This window comes from Gossypium raimondii, chromosome 8 (assembly GCF_025698545.1).
Source record: "Gossypium raimondii isolate GPD5lz chromosome 8, ASM2569854v1, whole genome shotgun sequence".
Lineage (NCBI taxonomy): Eukaryota > Viridiplantae > Streptophyta > Magnoliopsida > Malvales > Malvaceae > Gossypium > Gossypium raimondii.
The window spans coordinates 60558058-60578395 of NC_068572.1; the positions used below are offsets into that span (position 1 = coordinate 60558058).

At 30.4% G+C, this 20338-nt stretch overlaps 3 protein-coding genes across 4 annotated transcripts; 1 reads left to right on the plus strand and 2 right to left on the minus strand.

Moving 5' to 3' along the window:
• Positions 1 to 1255: 1255 nt before the first annotated feature.
• LOC105792751 (peroxidase 53) lies at positions 1256 to 2847 on the minus strand. Its single transcript, XM_012621510.2, has 4 exons — positions 2611 to 2847; positions 2356 to 2535; positions 1919 to 2081; positions 1256 to 1825 (listed from the first exon to the last, which is right to left on the minus strand). Exons 1-4 carry the CDS (start codon positions 2818 to 2820, stop codon positions 1410 to 1412), a joined length of 969 nt encoding a protein of 322 aa, XP_012476964.1. The 5' UTR covers positions 2821 to 2847; the 3' UTR covers positions 1256 to 1409.
• Positions 2848 to 7467: 4620 nt separating this feature from the next.
• Positions 7468 to 13900, plus strand: LOC105792753 (single-stranded DNA-binding protein WHY2, mitochondrial). Of its 2 annotated transcripts, none has more exons than XM_052635358.1 (8): positions 7468 to 7598; positions 7995 to 8077; positions 8170 to 8267; positions 8369 to 8467; positions 8648 to 8742; positions 8930 to 9003; positions 12813 to 12901; positions 13480 to 13900. In XM_052635358.1, the coding sequence occupies exons 1-8, from the start codon at positions 7567 to 7569 to the stop codon at positions 13597 to 13599; spliced, it is 690 nt and encodes a 229-aa protein (XP_052491318.1). In that variant the 5' UTR covers positions 7468 to 7566; the 3' UTR covers positions 13600 to 13900. The 2 variants fall into 2 exon arrangements, with proteins under 2 accessions (XP_052491318.1, XP_012476966.2); XM_012621512.2 differs by lacking the exons at positions 12813 to 12901; positions 13480 to 13900 and adding exons at positions 10650 to 10737; positions 11311 to 11661.
• Positions 13901 to 15565: 1665 nt separating this feature from the next.
• On the minus strand, positions 15566 to 18792 carry LOC105792754 (uncharacterized). The gene is made up of 6 exons (XM_012621514.2): positions 18762 to 18792; positions 17960 to 18032; positions 17789 to 17859; positions 17610 to 17715; positions 16602 to 16734; positions 15566 to 15691 (listed from the first exon to the last, which is right to left on the minus strand). Exons 1-6 carry the CDS (start codon positions 18790 to 18792, stop codon positions 15566 to 15568), a joined length of 540 nt encoding a protein of 179 aa, XP_012476968.2.
• Positions 18793 to 20338: the final 1546 nt, after the last annotated feature.

Sequence of the window (20338 nt, forward strand, 5' to 3'; positions counted from 1 at the left end):
ATATAACGATGTGATACGCAGCAAACTAGCAATTTTAATGCACAAATTGGTGAATTTGTTTGTATTTATTTGGAGCAATAATATTTTTGTAATGGAGTTGTTGGCTGTCGTCCAATATGCAGGTTACTGTCTTTGACCCTACAGAGATGTCAAATTGTCAATGGCCTCCAGGCCCCAACTCGTCGCATGGATAGAGTGGTTCCGTTGTTTTTCTAGGTTTTGTTTATACCCAAATAAATAAATATTACACTACGGTCCAAAGGTGGAAAAAAAAAATCAAAGGGTGTTTTTAGAAATTTAGTTTTTTTCTTTAATTTGAAATTTAAATTTAATTATTAGCATTTTTTATTAAATTTTGTCGATATAATATTTTTAAAAATATTTATTCAGTAACAATATAACTAAAAACATTATAATAAATTTAAAATTAATAAAATAATTTTAATTGTGTTTGTGTTAATAATTAAAATCTGAAAAGTTAAAACTAAAAACATAAATTTTAAATTTATAAAAAAATACAAAAAAATTATAACATATTTTAATTTCTGTCACATGTTGAACATGCAGCGGTGTTAAACTTTATTCAAAGTCCAAAACCATATGAAATCTGTATAAGAAAAACAAATTAAATGGACCACCTATCATTTTCATTTGGATCATTAATCTTTTTCTTTTTTTTTTGCCACTTAATGTATTGCGTCAACGGGCCCCCAAGCAAGTCTACGATGGTTGCATCGCATGAACATTCTCTTCGTATATGATATTTTACTTTCTTTTGTTTAATTGTACACATTTCAACATAATTATTGAACTTAATTCACGAGTTATGGATTATGTTATTAAAGAAAAAATGTTTTGATTTATAAAGTGTTCCCTTTATTACAATTCATACAAGATCATGAGACATTATATGATTAAGGATGGTAAAAGTATTATGAAGATTTTTGTATTAGAAGTCAATTGTATTTTGCCTTTATTTATCTAAAAAATTAGTAAATTAGTCATTGTATATTAGGTTAAACAATAAATTGATATTTTTTAAAAAATTCATCTATTTTACTATTAAAAATTAGTGTAATGATAGAATAACCATGTATCACATTTTGACATATAAAGACCAGCTTTTAATAGTAGAAACTAATGAAATTTTTAATAGAAGAATCAGTTTACTCTTTAATCAAATGTATAGAATTAATTTATCTATTTTTTAGTAGAATAAACAATATGCAATTCGATTATTAATACAAAATTCTAATTAATAACTAAAAATTTCAATATTATTATTCCAAAACATCATAGGATAATACTTTTTTGCATACTTTAAAGAAACAGCCCATCACTAAAAAGAAAAAAAACAAAACCAAAACTTTAAACTTGATTTAAAAGTTAAAACCCATTTCACATAATCTCTAATTGACCTTTTTGCAATCGAGCCTTATTTCTCCATTGGTACCAGTCAAAGGGTTTAAGTTCCCCATCTTTATCATGGCCTTCGCAAAGCTACTAAAGAACTGGCTTTGACTGCTTGCAAATCTGTTAACAATGGCCACTGTTTCAGCCCCATTAGTAGAAAACAATTCTTGGTCTGTTTGAAGCAACCCCCTACGGTTTTGTAGGTTCGAAAAGTACTTGTTGTCGAACGTAAGCGAACTTTGTTCATCGAGATCGATCAAACTTTTAGTGTCTCCGCCTTTAGGACATCGTTGTTTGAGTGTGTTTGCATATGTCGCGTTGAGGGTAGGATCGGTTTTCCCCGTTATGTTATTGAAGTTGTAGAGTCGGTCCATGAACGCCGCACATCGAGCCCTTCCGAATGTGTGAACACCTAAGAACCAACCATCATGAAAATAAAAATTAAATGTTTGTTTATCGAGTGGTTTGAACTATTTATAATCTTTACAATAGAAAGTAATCGTACCGGACAAAGCGACTAGATCAGTAGAATCAAGTCCGACGCTCTTGAACAAGGTTGCAATATTAGCAAGGCTCTCGTGGCCGGTCGGGATACTTCCAGTACCTTCCCGGTGCGCAGTCAGACTATCCCTTCTCCCTAACGGAACTTGCCATTTCGGACCTCCACCCTATATGCAAAACATACTCTTTAAACAACATTGTCTTACTACTAATCAAATCAAGTAAAAGTATTATGGAGGCTCTTATTAAAAAAAATAGCCAATTAATCCTTGTCCGATAGATCAAATAATAAACTAGAACTTTTGGTAAAAATTTTATTCATTTTCAATATTATAAACTGGTACATATACATCAAGATGAAATATATGTAATATATCAAGTGTAACAATTTGATTATTCCGCTAATTAAACTGATTTTTAACCATGAAAATGGGAACATACCAAGGAAACAGAAATTTGAGCAGCAAGTGCCAAAACATCGGCGCATGAGACGACACGAGGGCAAGCTTTCTCCAACGCCGTTTTGATATCGTCGATAACTTCATATCCCTCCGTCGAAAGGTTTGGGGTTGCCGTTTTCTCACCATCCGTACCGTTCAACAGTAACGAAGCATCACAACCCTGCATGTATATCACCATTAGTGCATGCATGTACATATATACATACATATAATGGAACAAATATTATGTTCTTACATGAACAAAACAATCATGAAAATGAAGGCGAACGATCTTAGGGAATATCCAAATATCATTTCCTTGAGCTTGTTGCAGCACATTACTAACAATGGTGGACACATTAGGGCAGGTTTTGGCATAAAAGGTGGCACTGAGTTGAGCATTTGATGCACCCAGCATTATTGTTAGCAGAAAAAGAAGGGTTGTAATCATATGAAACGAAGCCATTTTTTTTGAAGATGGAAAATGAATGAGATGCTTTAAGAGACGCCATTGAAGGTCCTTTATATAGAGGGTAGAGAGGCTTATAGCTGGGGGGTTTAGCAAGTTGCTGATTTTGAGTATATCTGCTATAGGGTGATTGACTTGCAGTGTGAATCATGATTGGTATTAGTAATATTCTGTGATAATCAATAATGCAAACGCGTGTCTGCCATCTTTTTTCTTTTTATTTAATTCTTGACTTTCAAAGCCTAACATCTGGGGTTCATGCATTTCTTTCTTTTTAAATATCATTTTACACTGTTTTTCTTTAGAATCAAGACCTAATCCAAATGTAGTTACATATATTAACGTAGGCTACTTGGGAACAAGAGCAAATCATTACCGGGGATGGAACAAGGGCAGATAATAGCTTTGCCCTCTAAAATGGTAAATTTCTTATAGAGACCCTTCAAAATTAATGAAATCACATGTTAATACATTGATGCAATTGTAGGTTACTCTCTCCAAAATTTTATTATTTATTTTTAATCCTCAAAGTCAACACACACCACAATAAATAATCTTTTTATAACTCGAACCTAAACAATTTAAAAAATAGACATTGATCAATAAACCATAATTCAATTCTAATGAAAGGTTATTTAAATGTAAATGATTATAATGAGTTATTTTAATAAAACGACAAACTCTAGGGCTTTTATAAAAATTTTCTTATTTATCCATGATGAATGTCTATTTTCTCAAAGCGGATGACTCATTGAGAGTTGAGAAATTACTGGGTGGCTTCTCACTACGGATTCCATGGTTGCAAAAGTTGACCAATAATTTGGCTTCTTTTTTCTGCTGACGTGGAATTGGTAGACTTAGATCCATTATGTTTTGTCCATGCATGCATGTGGATATATATATGTATATATATATTCATGTGTGTGTGAACAAGGCTTCTTATTCCTTTTAGGTCAAATGATGTAAACAAAGAATACTATGCATGTATGTTATTTTTAACACCGCCATGTACGTGTATCTCTCTTTTTGTAGTGAGTGTTTTTTTTTTTTTTTTTTATGTTAGAATATATTTTATTACGTTAGATTACAATAATAAATATATTTATTAAAAATTTATGTAAGAGTCGATGTTTTGATTTTAATGATAAAATTTATCATAGGTAATTTTTTATTAATTTATAAAAATATAAAAGGTAAAATATTCTCATAATAATTTAAGTTTTTTTTGTAAAAATAATGAGTTTTAATGATTTATCAACTGAATTAAAACTCGGTCGATGAGTCACTTCAATTCAACCAATGGTTTTATTTATTATAGTAGAGGTTAAGGTCTTAAGGGTGACAATAGAGCAAGACAGAATTACTAAATTCATCATCACTCTTATATTATTTTACTTGTCCCCACAACTCATTAGGGTGAAGCTAGAAATTTTTTAGGAGAGTCGAAATTAAATTATATATTTTTACGATAATAAAATGTAATTTCACCATTTTAATAACCTATATCTTTATAATTTTAAAGGATTAAATCAATTTTTATCATTTTGGGGCCAAAGTACAATTTTATCATTGTTAATTTAAATTTTATAAATTATAAAAGGGACTAAATGATATAAAATAATTAAAATACTTTCAAATTAATATACTTTATTTTGTAAAAAAATTATATAAAATTAATCCAACTAAATTAGTACTCGGTTGAGTTTTAATACTAACCCAATGCTTAATATATTCAATTAATCTTCTCTATAACAATACCCACTATAACAATATTTTGCAATAACACAACAAAGTTTTTAGTAGAACTGAATTTTTTATATTTTATTTTAACCCTCTATAACAACTTTTGACTTATAACACAAACATCCATAATTATGAAGTACATTATTTATTAAATTAGTTTTTATAACATGTTGTTTAAAATTTTAAGTAAATTTATAGTTATTTAATATAAACAAATCTATTAATTATTATTTATTAAATGAAAATGATTTTAATTAAAATATTGTTTCAATAAAATTATTAAATTAATTATATTTTATTAAATGAAAATAATCTTCAATGAGTGGAATTAAAAATATCAATTCAATAAATTATTAAGTTCCCTAATTAATCATTCTACTATGAATTTAGAACATCGTAAATCTATAAATAGATTACTTGAATTTAGTATATTGTAATAAATTAATTTATTTAATTTGATAACTTATATTGATGAATTGAACTTGTTAGATTTATGAAGTTTATAATTAATCATGTGAAATCATGTAAAATAAAATATGCATAAAAGCAATAATGCATGCACTTATTATACGTCTTTTAATTTTGTTAATTTGATTCTCACTTTTTTTTAATGTGATTTTGACTTTCTTTATTTGATGAAAATTCATGATATAAGTTCAAGGTAAGTTTACAATGATTACCTCTCTATAACACCTATAACAATATGTCGTATTAGGTGTACAATAATTACCTCTCTGTAACAGGCTAAACCTGGGCAGACAAATGAAGCTGTTATATAGATGATTCACTGTATAAGAAAACTAATAAAATGGTAAAAGCACTATGGAGGCCCCTGTACTAGTAGTCAAATTGCATTTTGCTCTTTTATTAAAAGATGGACAAATTAATCATTGTATCAGATTTAAATGTTATAGAATAGGTTTTGTTTTCTAAATTCAATTTGAGTAGATACTAAACATAAGATAAGTAAGTGGAGAATAGAAATGAAGAATAAATGAGGGGAACAAATAATTACAGGGAGTATTCTTCGTCTTTTTAGCCTTCGACATAGAAAATGAATTTTACACACTACCCTTTTCTTGTGTCGAAATAATAACAATTCTAGGACCCGTTCGTCAAATATTTCTATTCTTAGTTTTGATTTTTCCAGATTTTTCACAACCCTTTATTTTTTCGATTTACTTATAATAGAATAAGTAATGAGGATAACATAATAAGTATAAAATAAGTCGAAATAAGTATAATATACTAAGTAATAGACAACTCAAAAAGAGAAATAATCTTTACCGATTTTTTTATAAAATAGAATCAATGAGATAAACTTATAAAATAATTTTAAATTTTGATGAAATATTAAAATAAATAGAGTAAGGTTAGACTAGTCTAGAAAATGTTTAATTGATATTTGGTCCTGACAGAAAAAAGAAGAAATATTAAATATATATATTGTATTATGTCATCCAATTGAGTAATTCTTTTACTCTTCTAACATTGAAACTATCAATAAATACCATCAAGATCAAATGTTATAAATCAATTAATTGAAATTGAGATAAAAAAGTAAATTAATATTTTTTATTAAAAATTCCAGACATTTATGTTGTTAAGAATTAATTTAGCTGATAGATAAAAATTTTAATAGAGGAATGAATTTTGGGACAAATTACACATAAAAGTCCTATTTTTTTAAAATTTACTGAAATTGGCCCGGTATTTTATTATTTACCGGAATGGGCCATTTTCCCCGAAATCGCGTCCACGTCAGCGCGATGTCAGGGGACGTGTTAGTAAATCGCGTCCACGTCAGCGCGATTACTTACGTGGCAACAAATCGCATCCACGTAAGCGCGATTTGCTAACGTGGAAGCAAATCGCGCTTACGTGGACGCGATTTGCGCCGCACGTGAACAGTACCCACCGGTCAAAAAATTGACCGTTTATGTTTTTTAGCTTGGAAAACTTTGAAAGGCCATAACTTTTCGCTCGGTTGTCCGATTGAGACGATTTTTTTTTATTTCGAATAACTTTTCGAGATCTACGCACTGACAAACCTGCCGAAGGCGGTTTGCCGAAGTTTTCGTCGAAAAAGATCATTTTTTACCTCTAAATTTTGATTTTTTCGGTTTAAAATTGAATTTTGAAACATTTAAATAATTATTTTCCTTATTTATTTGAAGTAAACACAGGATTTTTTTTACAAAATTGTTGTATTATTTTTTCTGATTTGACACGTGTATGGAATAGGTCCGATAAATCGTTAGAACGTAAGTAATATAATTAAGATAATAACAGTATTTTTATAATATATCAATTAATTAGTTTAGCTTAGTTGGTTAAGATGCTTGCTCTTTTCGCTTAGTACCTTTGTTCAAATTTTGTTGGTAATAATTTTGAATCTTTTTTTTACTTGTTGCATTTATTTTTTTAATCAATTAACTATTCAATATTACATTAATATATATTATTAATACAATAGTATAGACGGATTGACAATTTGAGCTAACTACAATACATAATTTGAGCTACATATTACAGTAATACATATTAGGGCAAAATACCAAAAAAACCCTATTTTTTAAAAATTTACCGAAATGGGCCCAGTATTTTATTATTTACCGGAATGGGCCATTTTTCCCGAAATTGTGTCCACGTCAGCGCGATGTGTCAGCAAATCGCGTCCTCGTACGGGCGATTTGTGTCCACGTAAGCAAAGCGCTTTGACGTGGACGCAATTTGCTGACATGTCCCCTGACTTCGCGCTGACGTGGATGCGATTTCGGGAAAAATGGTCCATTCCGGTAAATAATAAAATACCAGGCCTATTTCGATAAATTTTTTAAAAAATAGGGCTTTTTTTTTATATTTTGCCCTGAATTTTGTTTTTGAAAAATGTAAGAGACTAATTTATCTATTTTTTAATAGAATAATTTTGGGTACTATAAAGTAATTTCGGGAAATAACCAGAGCAATATCCCCGTCAATCCACGAACCTACACCAAGATGTTGAAACAATGTCGCTCTTTGCTCTCCAGGTTCAATTTCTTAGCTTACATTCAAAAACCCTAATTATTTTGTTTTACTTAAAGATTTATGGTGCTTGAGAATGAAGAATCGAAGTGTTTATTCTACTATATTACATTGTCCCCTTCACTAATTTTTATTTTATTTTTTACTTTCTAAAACCTCAACTAAGCCCTAACTTGGTCTTCTTCCTCTAAACCGCCCCAAAAATATCTTCATTTTTCAGAGTTAGAGGTTCTGTTTTTTGGGTAAATATTAATTTTCATGGATTTCATCACGTTCAGAGCAAAGGGTTTTCATTGTTCTGCAAAAAATGACTTAGTAGTTCTTTACTTTACAAATAAATATACGGCCATTGAACCCTTTCTAGTTGAGTCTGCTTTTAATGATGTTTTCACTGCAAACAGGTCACTGCAATCTGCGAAATGGGGTGATGGCTTTGAATCCCGAGCTGCCTTTTCAACTTCTCTACAGGATTTCGCTGCTACAGGTATCGAATTGTCCCTCTCTTTTGCATTTTTTTTCACAAATATTGATTAACCATAACTCGTGTTTGTGATTCTTTTTTTCATATATATGCAGGAAATGCCAATGGTCGTGTGTTTGCTCCTTATACGATATACAAGGGGAAAGCTTCACTCTCTATTTCTCCTGTTCTGCCAACTTTCGTTAAGATTGATGTATGCTTCCATTTGCCTTTCCTAAATATTTGTAGTTATTATTTTCCTTACGTGGTTTTCATTTTAGTGAATGGTGACTTTCATTCGCCTCGTGTTTGCAGTCCGACATTGGTGGCCTTAAAGTTAATCGCCGTGGTTCCATGATGTTGACATTCTGCCCTGCCATTGGAGAGCGCAAGTACGATTGGGAACAGAGACAGGTAAGTATTTCTTATAATCCTATCTGGTTTCCTCATTACACTTCTAATGCATTGATAGATAGAGCTCAAATTTAGCATACTCCCTGCTGGATACCTTTTGTTTATGATAACACTTTCTCTTTTTGCTCTTGGCCTTTGCATAGTTTGTTGCTAGGAACACTGATTTTTAACATATTGCAGAAATTTGCTTTGTCACCGACGGAGGTTGGGTCTTTGATAAGCATGGGTGCTCATGATGCCTCTGAATTCTACCATGACCCTTCAATGAAATCAAGGTTAGTTTTTCGCACTTGTTTCTTTTATATATTCATTTTGTTGGAAGCAATTCTAATATCTATTAACTTTTAGTGGCACATTTGTGTGCTTCAAAAATTAAAAAAATAATAACCAATAGAAAAAGCAATGCTTGCATGCAAGGTTTTTCTTTTTATATATATTTAAGATAAATTATTTCTGCTACAGCAATGCTGGCCAAGTAAGCAAGAAGTTATGTATTAAGGCATTTGATAGCGGTAATGGCTACATGATTTCTTTGAGTAAGTACTCTGTTCTAATTGCTTTCTTTGTGTTGAACTTTAATGTTGCTCTCTTTCAAAGCAACTTTACCTTTTGTTGTTGCTGTTGTTATTTATTTGTTTGTCCAAGAGCTGGACATTACTTCCAAACTATTTGCAAGAAAGAGTAGCATTACTGTAAAGAACAGATACTTATATGAAGCGGTTTAGGAGTGTTTCATCATCACCAATGGTGCTACACATAGTTAAAAGTTGGTATTTTGATGAGGTCAGGTTGATCTCAGATCAACACTCGAGTAGTTGTAGTGGACAGAAATTTACTATTGGTTGCTAGAACTATGTTGCTCCGATGCTTCATTTTTCTTGAAGTACTCGTGTCCAACACCGGTGTTCTCCATATTTTAGGACATCGATGTGGGCATATGACCCTCCAAGATCTTTCCAAATACATGAAAAAACTTAGGTATCTGACATATGCCTCTATCTGATACTAGACCCTAGGCCCAATAACATAGGATGGGAAGAGGTTCTTAGAATAAGGTTAGCAAATAGTTGAATGGGGACAATTGGCGTTTTAAGTGTTAAGAAATTTCCTAAAATAAAATAGCATCAAGTAGTCGGGACGAAACATATGGTATCATTTGTATACTTGATAACATTGTATTACTGTGAAAGGAGAGCAAGCTATATTTTGGCGTAACTTTGAAAGAATGGGGAGTGTTGAGTTAATATTTACAAGAATAATCTTGGCAGGACAGGTCTAGGAATCAAGGGCATAACTGTGTAGGACAATACTAATCTTTATTACAGCTTTCTCTAAGATAGCTTGAAAGGATAATGGTTGATTGATAGAGATTGTGTTAGAATAGCTACACTCATGGGACCATAAAATTCTGCTATGTATGTACATACATCTAGGGGATTGGTGACCTACACATGTTCGTTGTATAGAACAGTTATGAGATTTTCTTGGACCAAATGTCTCTGTCATCTTGGTCTTAAGAAAGACATGTGCCTAACTTTTAACATCAGATTCACAACCAGTGTCTTCCAGTTTTTAAAAGGGGAGATGCTGCTGCATAGTTCATGGACAATGCCATTGAAACAAAAATGCTTATCATCTTTTGTTATTGCTGCTTGTGTGGTAAAAGGCTAGCCGAAAGCATGTGTAGGTGTGAGAGCATGTAAGAGCCTACTAAAAGAGAAACTTAAGCAGGGCCCTACTCTTGTATACCTTGTTTAGTGCCTCAAATGCTATTTAGGCAAATATAGGAACTTAGCTTCTTATACTTCTTTATCAATATGTCAATTATGTTCATTTATGCAATCATTATCACCTACATATAATTTAATTTGTTTTGAAAAAACTTCCCCTTTAGAAGTAAAATCGATTAATGCTTGAAAAAGTAATAGATCATTTTCTCCTTAGGCATATCGGCAATGCTTTGTTTTTGAAGAATTAAAACTTTATGATGGAAGTGTAGAACAACCGTTCGTTCTTTCGCTTCATTTTCTCCCCAATACTATGTTTCCTCAATTTTAAGCAACTATTATCCATTTGTTATTGAGCAAGGCAATCCACAAGAAGATATGGTAGCTGGTATTACATTTTTTCTTTGTCAGGGTGTTCCATGTAAGTTTTAACTTCCTCTGCAATTTCTTTGCAGCTGTTACCAACAACATTCTAAAATCAAACGAGCAGTTTAACATACCTGTTACAACAGCGAATTCAGCGTCTTGAAGACAGCATGCAGTGTATGTTATGATGACTAACTCAACTTTATTGCTATTTCCTGATTTAATGATCTTCAATAAATATTGTAGGTATCTGTGTGAGATCACACTAGAAATCTCTAAATTACCTTAGTAATCAGTAATTAGGACTAGAACTCCTTTTTTAAAATTCTACAATGCTTGAAAGAAATACTTTTGATCTCACATGTACATACATGTGCACATAAAAATTAGAATGTCGACTGCTTTACGTAGTTTGCAGCCTATTTTAAATGTGATATTGGACTTCCACTATAGGAGAGTAATCTTGTCATTTCAAAGCTAGACATAGCATTGAAGAGCTATGGGACTTATATGGCACTTAAAATAGGTTAATATGTTCTTATATGATAACTAAATTTCATGATATGTTAACATTGGTTTTAGTCAGGCTGAAATAATATACCGGTAATGACCGTAGATGATCATAAACCTTGTTTGAGCTTTTCTTCGGCATTATTTTTAAGTGGGTTGGTTCGTTAAATTATTTGCTCCTTGCTATGCGGTTGTAAAACGAAAAAGCTTTTGCTATGTGGTTTTCCAATGTTGTCACAGTTTGCATTGCCTCACATCATGGGTTGGGATCGGTTGACGAATCAGTCACCTAAAGGCATCAAGGGGAGTCCTTCAAAGGTAAACCCAAAGCAGCATTTCGATTTGGAGTGGGATAGATGAAAGTGTAAGTATAAAACTATATAAAAGTTTTTTAGCACTGCTTTGGCTTAGTTTGCTAGTCTGGACATGCTGAACTAGAGGTTCTCTTTTTGTCAGTTAAAAGCCTCTATTATGTTAATTTTTACTTTGTGATGAGCAGTGCTATTATCTGTCATGTTTAAAGTCTGAACTAGATTTGACGTATGTATCTTCTATTATATTATATTGACACTTGTTTTGTTTTCGGTCAAATATGCTGCCGGTCCTTGCATTTTGTAATATTTGATATTTAGTCCCTTTACATTAAAATTTTAAATTTTAAATCTTCTTATTTTTTTTTAATTTAAAAATTCTTATGTAATCGTGGACACCGTTTCATTTAGGGTGAGCAAAACTCGATTCGACTAAAAAAAATCGAAAAAATTGAATTTTGAGTTAAACGAATCGAGTTATTCAGATCAACTCAATTTTTTTCAAATTTCGAGTTCGAATCGAGTTGAGTTTTCGAATTGAATAATTCGAATAATTCGAATATCAAACTATAATATTTTACATTTTTACCCCAAATTCCTAAACTTTTTTACTTTTCCCTCAAAACTTTTACTCCTTCCCACTTTTCCCCTAAAACTTTTACTCCCTTACCCTCCCAACCTCCCCATCTACCCAAAATCTATTTCCCACCAAAATTTTACTCTCCCATTTACTTTTTCTCAAAATTTTACTCCTAAAAACCCTCAAACGCTTTTATTTTCCTCAAAATTTTGCTCCTCTCACTTTTCCCTAAAATTTTATTTCCTTCCCATCCCACCTCTCATCTACCCCAAACCTCACCCATCTAATTTTTTTAATATTTTCCTCCAAAATTTTACTCTCTCTATTTATTTTCTCTCAAATTTTTATTTTCCAAAACTTTTATTTTCCCCTAAACTTTTACTTCTCACCTTATACTCTCAAACTACTCTTGTATACCTTGTTTAGTGCCTCAAATGCTATTTAGGCAAATATAGGAACTTAGCTTCTTATACTTCTTTATCAATATGTCAATTATGTTCATTTATGCAATCATTATCACCTACATATAATTTAATTTGTTTTGAAAAAACTTCCCCTTTAGAAGTAAAATCGATTAATGCTTGAAAAAGTAATAGATCATTTTCTCCTTAGGCATATCGGCAATGCTTTGTTTTTGAAGAATTAAAACTTTATGATGGAAGTGTAGAACAACCGTTCGTTCTTTCGTTTCATTTTCTCCCCAATACTATGTTTCCTCAATTTTAAGCAACTATTATCCATTTGTTATTGAGCAAGGCAATCCACAAGAAGATATGGTAGCTGGTATTACATTTTTTTCTTTGTCAGGGTGTTCCATGTAAGTTTTAACTTCCTCTGCAATTTCTTTGCAGCTGTTACCAACAACATTCTAAAATCAAACGAGCAGTTTAACATACCTGTTACAACAGCGGAATTCGCGGTCTTGAAGACAGCATGCAGTGTATGTTATGATGACTAACTCAACTTTATTGCTATTTCCCTGATTTAATGATCTTCAATAAATATTGTAGGTATCTGTGTGAGATCACACTAGAAATCTCTAAATTACCTTAGTAATCAGTAATTAGGACTAGAACTCCTTTTTTAAAATTCTACAATGCTTGAAAGAAATACTTTTGATCTCACATGTACATACATGTGCACATAAAAATTAGAATGTCGACTGCTTTACGTAGTTTGCAGCCTATTTTAAATGTGATATTGGACTTCCACTATAGGAGAGTAATCTTGTCATTTCAAAGCTAGACATAGCATTGAAGAGCTATGGGACTTATATGGCACTTAAAATAGGTTAATATGTTCTTATATGATAACTAAATTTCATGATATGTTAACATTGGTTTTAGTCAGGCTGAAATAATATACCGGTAATGACCGTAGATGATCATAAACCTTGTTTGAGCTTTTCTTCGGCATTATTTTTAAGTGGGTTGGTTCGGGTTAAATTATTTGCTCCCTTGCTATGCGGTTGTAAAACGAAAAAAGCTTTTGCTATGTGGTTTTCCAATGTTGTCACAGTTTGCATTGCCTCACATCATGGGTTGGGATCGGTTGACGAATCAGTCACCTAAAGGCATCAAGGGGAGTCCTTCAAAGGTAAACCCAAAGCAGCATTTCGATTTGGAGTGGGATAGATGAAAGTGTAAGTATAAAACTATATAAAAGTTTTTTAGCACTGCTTTGGCTTAGTTTGCTAGTCTGGACATGCTGAACTAGAGGTTCTCTTTTTGTCAGTTAAAAGCCTCTATTATGTTAATTTTACTTTGTGATGAGCAGTGCTATTATCTGTCATGTTTAAAGTCTGAACTAGATTTGACGTATGTATCTTCTATTATATTATATTGACACTTGTTTTGTTTTCGGTCAAATATGCTGCCGGTCCTTGCATTTTGTAATATTTGATATTTAGTCCCTTTACATTAAAATTTTAAATTTTAAATCTTCTTATTTTTTTTTAATTTAAAAATTCTTATGTAATCGTGGACACCGTTTCATTTAGGGTGAGCAAAACTCGATTCGACTAAAAAAAATCGAAAAAAATTCGAATTTTGAGTTAAACGAATCGAGTTATTCGTATCAACTCGAATTTTTTTTTCAAATTTCGAGTTCGAATCGAGTTGAGTTTTCGAATTCGAATAATTCGAATAATTCGAATATCAAACTATAATATTTTACATTTTTACCCCAAATTCCTAAACTTTTTTACTTTTCCCTCAAAACTTTTACTCCTTCCCACTTTTCCCCTAAAACTTTTACTCCCTTACCCTCCCAACCTCCCCATCTACCCAAAATCTATTTCCCACCAAAATTTTACTCTCCCATTTACTTTTTCTCAAAATTTTACTCCTAAAAACCCTCAAAACGTTTTATTTTCCCTCAAAATTTTTGCTCCCTCTCACTTTTCCCCTAAAATTTTTATTTCCTTCCCATCCCACCTCTCATCTACCCCAAACCTCACCCATCTAATTTTTTTTAATATTTTCCCTCCAAAATTTTACTCTCTCTATTTATTTTCTCTCAAATTTTTATTTTCCAAAACTTTTTATTTTCCCCCTAAACTTTTACTTCTCACCTTATACTCTCAAATAAAAATCAAAATTATCCAAAAAATACTAAACATAAATAGTAATAATTTTATTTATATCTACTATTTATATTATTAAATTAAATTTCACATTTTATATTAAAATTGAATTATTAATTATGTCATAAAATATTTGTGTTAAAATTTTATATTGGTATCAATTTCACATTTTATTTTTAAAATAACTTTTATTAAAAATCATATTTTTACATTTAATATATATTTTAATTTCAAAATACATAGTGACAAGAATCAAGATAATTGAAACAACTAAGTAAGCAAAAAGCTAATCAAGATATAAAAATTAATAAATAAATTATAAGGTGATGAAAATTAATAAAAAATTTGATTAAGGTGGACAAATTTTATTATGATGGGTACAAGGACCCAAAATTATTTTTTAAAATTTAACTCGAACAAATATATTCGATTCGATTTGAATTTCATCTCACTCGACTCGATTCGAGAAAACTTCAAATAAAGTTAAGATGATAAAATGAGATTCGAAAACTCGATTAACTCGAAAATTTTTTATTCGATTCAATTCGATCGAATGCTCACCCCTGGTTTCATTTAGTTCATAATGATTTACCTCTGAGATCGGTATCATTACATGAGTATATATTGATGGTAAATTTTGATGGAAATACTAATGGTGTTTGAATTAACTAGTTTATTGCAAATGATTTTAAAAAATACATAACCATTACACAGAATATTAAGCTTACAAAAGGGAGACTTATAAGCAGGGATGATGTGGCTAATAATTAAAAACTTTCTTTCACTTGGCTAAAGCTAAAAAAGGATTAAATTGAATTGTTTGTACTTAAAGGGGATTAAAAGTGAAATTATATCATTAATCAGGAAGACCAAGGTATCTATTTACATCCCTGCTTATAAGTATTATAGTAGGTATAATAATATTTATAATTTATAATAATGATGATTGATATACTCTGCCAAACAAATATACAAAAATTACAAAATTGAAAACATTCCCCCTTCTCTTGGCCCTGTAAATTATGAATCATGTTCTTTTTTCTCTGGAGCACCACTGAACTTGGGGACTAGGAACTTGAACATTGGCAAAAATATAAAGTAGAGTGTGCCCAAAATAATGGGTGCTGCAACAAGCCACCCCAACAACTGCAACCACAAATCATATTTCAAATGAGGGACCAATTTTCTATATAATATATCAAGGATTATAATTAACTTAATTATGATATCTTTATGTATTACACACAAGTTTTCTTAAATGATTTTTAGTCATTGTATTGGTAATACCAAACATGACAATGGTCAAACATCGACACATGTTACTTTTATTAAGGAATTAAAATAGGATTTAGGGTTTAATGGAAGGAGCTGAGATTTTTTAGAACTTATTTGAACAATTCAATTAAGTCCAAAGGCTTAAATGCAAATAAACCAAAAGTTGGTTTGCACTTAAACTAAGATTAGCTGCCCCTTGTAAATTTTTTGTATTTCAATCTATGATATCACCAAATACCTTCAATCATTTCCTAACATTTTAGGGTTAGTCACATAACAAATTTTTAAATTTAAATTAATTACAAAATATATATGATCAAAATTATTGCGCTTGGAAGATCTCGTCAGGTCAATCACGAAGACCTTATTTGGTTAACCACTGAGATAACCATATCAAGTACTGCATGGTTGCAAATAGATAGACTATACTCAATCAACATGTGGCACTTAAAAGTCCCACGGGCTTGGGGTTGCATAAACCTTTCCCATGACTTACTTGAGGGGATTAACTCCCAACAGAACGAAAGCTTAATAGAAATGAGAGAGCTCTTTTCACTCACTCCAAGAACACAATCAACAATACTAAATGAAACAAGTTGTGATATCAGATTAAACCAAATACGGACTGAAATTTTATTTTTTTAAAATTGGATCATGAATCCATGAACAAATGTATTAGAAAACAATGTGATGATGTTGAAAAGCATGACAGATAATAAAGTGACATGTACAGAGGGAGGACAATACATAAAGTAAAAGAGAAGGAGAAGGGGAAACTTACAGCACGGGCAATACTAAAGAGGAGTTCGGTTGAAGCTTGGCCGGTCAATACTTTGTTTAAAGCATCTGATGTTAATTCAAATGGCTCCCCACCTGTTAGCAGTTCCCCAAACCGCAAGAACGGCACCATAAGGCTGCACAACACAATCAAAAATAAATATTTGTAACAAACATATATATATATATATATATATATATATATATATATAAGATTACAAGATAATATAAACACGATACAAATATAATACAGTTAAGATGAAGTTAAGAATTTTGTGTCGGGGATTGAGATAAGATTATAAAAGTTTAAGTCATGATTTGACCCTAAATTATATTATTTTTCCATTTTGGATATTCGAACTTTTTTTGTTGCACTTTGATACTCAAACTATCATTTCATCTTATTGTACCCCTAAATTTTACCATGTATCACATTTTAATTGGCTTTTAGGGGGTGAACTAGAAAGGACATGATATTTTAGGTACTAATGTGAGGAAACGAGATAATTTATGGGTCAAATCGTGACATGATATTTTAGGTACTAATGTGAGGAAACGAGATAATTTATGGGTCAAATCGTGACATGATCCGATTATAAAATTTCAAGGGGGTAAAATTTTGTGTGTTAAAATGAATTAAATTGAATGATAGTGGTCAACAATAAAAGTTTTCCATTTAACCAAGAGGCTAAAATTCAAGCCAAACTTTTTATAAAGTCACTAATATAAAATCTAAATCGTTCATAATGATAAAGCGTCGTATCTTTTTAAAACTGATCAAATAAAAAATTTTCAAATCCCGCATATAATATTTTTTCCTAATTTATTGCCTCATATTATATTCTAAACACATTATTATTCATTTAAATTTATACTAAAAATTGGGGAAAGCAAAGCACATGAAAAGCTTTTAGTTAAACATATTCAAAAGACATTGACCCTTGATAGATTTGACCTTTACGCAAATGACCATGATACTCTAACAAGTGTCAAGATTAATATAAAAAAGCACCTCAACTCAATAGGGGTAGCAATGAAGTTAGCAAGCATGACCGTTGGAGAATGGGCCAATGATCCCAACACCGCTATTGCCATCCCACACATCACCACTGTCACCCCTGCATTTCCCATTCCCCCATTTTTCATTTTTTTTTCTTAATTTCTTCAAATATATAAAATAAAATAAATTACCACAAATTGGAAATACTCCTATAGTAAGTCCCAAAGCTGCAGAAAAGGCCAATTGCTTGGGTTGTGCTCCCCTGCAATGTCATTTTTATACGTTCATGTATATCATAATAAAAATAAAATAATTTTGTAGAATTTATAAAATAAAATAAAAACATATATATTTTAGATTACTTGCGGAGGATTTGGATCATAGGATCCACAATCTTTTCATTCAACCACCCCTTCACTGACATTGCTATTCCAACTTCAATTCAATTCAATCCCTCAACAAAATTATGAGAAATTTCTCAGATTTTTTTTTTCTCTTATCTTTAAATTTAAATAATAAATTTATGTGAGAGGAGAAAGAAAACTATAAATAGTATCATCGATTACTCCGGATCATTTTTAAATCAATAATTAATTAAAATAATAATTCTATTTTTTTCTTGGAATTTGAGGAGGTAATTTAAGTCTACAAATAAATGGAGATAATAATTAAATGTATTATGATTGAAATTATTTAGGGTTGAGCAAATTATGCAAACTAAATAGCTTGATGCAACAGCTGTGCTGTGTATATGTAATATATCAAATACTTAATGGTTGGTTTTGGAAGATAAATTTTAATTTTGGATTCTAAATTCATTTGTTGTATAATTTGTTAAAGTAAAATGTATGTATTATGAACAGGGAGAAATTAGAAAAATTGTTGGGGCGAAATTAATTTGTAATTTTTATAATAAAAAAATGTAATTTCATCATCTTAATAGACTGTATCTTTATAATTTTTAAAGGATTAAATCAAATTTTTATATTTTTGGGGGCCAAAGTACAATTTTACCTTATTAATTTAAAAATTTTAGGGGGGTCGAGACCCCTACCAACCCTCCTAGTTTCGCCATTGATTAGGAAGAAATTAATTTTTTTACTCTTATAATATATGATAAATAGATAAGTCAATTTCAGCTTGTCTTATCATCTAGCGTATCACCGCTCTTGAGCAAACGAGTTTTATGCACCATTATTGAATATGATTAAATATATACTAATAAATTTATTTAAATATGATTAAATTTAATTGAATTTCGAGCTTAGAGTTTATAGTTTAAGATTTAAAATTTAAGATTTTACATCAAATTTCGGGTTTTTATTTATTAAAGTTTAGCTAAACTTGTAAATAAATACTAATATATTTATTTAAACATAAACCTTAAGTAAAAACTTGAAACCCCAAAATTGATATAAATACTAAATCCTAAATCCTAAAAATTAAATAAAATATAATAATTATAGTTTACAGTTAATTATATTTAAACATAAACTCGAAGTTTAAAACCTGGAACCCCAAAGTTGATAAACAACTTAAATCTTAAGTTATAAACTTTAAACTCAATTTCTAATAAAAATATATTTATAAATTTTCAATATTTTTGTTTTACTGTGATAAAATGAACTTTATTATTCATGGTCAGTGTATTAAATATTCACTCATAATTTAATTTTAAATATTTTAAATAAATCCCAAAATTTATTTAAAACAATAACTAAAATTTATCTTGTGCTTAAATAATACGAGTCTCATCTTTTAATTCTTATACCCAAAAAAATCAATAGCAACCCAACTATTTCAATACGTGAAAGGGTAATTATTTTCAATCCTTGGTCACAAATTGTAATTCCATCTCCAATTGCTTTTTGCATGCAAAGCAATTGGATGGTTGACCGTTGACCTCCCGCGTGTTTACCCTAATTCCCCCCCCCCCCCGTTCCGTTTCTACCACTACTGACTTTCCAGCTCATACCTGCAAATATGCATGGTAAATCTCGTAGATATGTCAAAAGTAAGAGGCTAATGTAGTCATTTCGTTCACTCCCTCAAAATAATAGAAGAACAGCTAGGCCGACATAAAAAAAAACTGCATTTATTTATGCCCACTTTCAGCAGAGGCGCGTTGCAAGACCCTTAGTATAAAACTGATCCTTTTTTAGGAACCTTAAAATAATTATTATTTATATTTAAATGTAAATTGGATTTATGTTAAAAAATAATTTAGATGTAAAATAAAAGTTACTTTTATCGCATACAAGTTAAAAGATATGATGTTTTTTTTAAATATGATAAAACATACCATAACTACAGGTATTTTTAATAAATTTAAAATTAATTCTTATACTAACTTGATTTAATTGAGTTGTCTTTTTTTTTTTTAAATTCGATTTAAAGACGAGTTGGGGTGGTCTAAATCTAATTCTTCAATTAGTTGAATCGTAATTGGGTTTAAGAAAAACCGACCTTGCCCCACTTTTGGATAATGATCAAAATACCCTTATGGATATCATTGGTTTAAAATATATGATAATAAAATTTAGGTTAAAATATACTACAAGTCTTTATACTATTTATAGATTTGGAATTTAGTTCATCTATTTCTATTTCTAAAATTTAATCTCTCTACATTTTAGATTTAAAAATATGGTTCAATGATTAACTCTATTAAACTTCTTTTGTTAAATTCACTAGTTTGACATTTTGAAATAAACAAATACTCACTTGATGGGCATGCAACA

Coding starts and splice junctions, on each gene's coding strand:
- LOC105792753 (XM_052635358.1), top strand. CDS start 7,567: ATGTTGAAACAATGTCGCTCTTTGCTCTCCAG. Junction 7,599..7,994: donor TGTCGCTCTTTGCTCTCCAG/GTTCAATTTCTT, acceptor CACTGCAAACAG/GTCACTGCAATCTGCGAAAT. Junction 8,268..8,368: donor CAACTTTCGTTAAGATTGAT/GTATGCTTCCAT, acceptor TCGTGTTTGCAG/TCCGACATTGGTGGCCTTAA.
- LOC105792751 (XM_012621510.2), bottom strand. CDS start 2,820: ATGGCTTCGTTTCATATGATTACAACCCTTCTTTTTCTGCTAACAATA. Junction 2,536..2,610: donor TTCATGATTGTTTTGTTCAT/GTAAGAACATAA, acceptor ATATACATGCAG/GGTTGTGATGCTTCGTTACT. Junction 1,826..1,918: donor TGATCTAGTCGCTTTGTCCG/GTACGATTACTT, acceptor GTTGGTTCTTAG/GTGTTCACACATTCGGAAGG.
- LOC105792754 (XM_012621514.2), bottom strand. CDS start 18,792: ATGGTGCATAAAACTCGTTTGCTCAAGAGCG. Junction 17,716..17,788: donor AGGAGTATTTCCAATTTGTG/GTAATTTATTTT, acceptor TGGGAAATGCAG/GGGTGACAGTGGTGATGTGT. Junction 16,735..17,609: donor GCTACCCCTATTGAGTTGAG/GTGCTTTTTTAT, acceptor TGTGTTGTGCAG/CCTTATGGTGCCGTTCTTGC.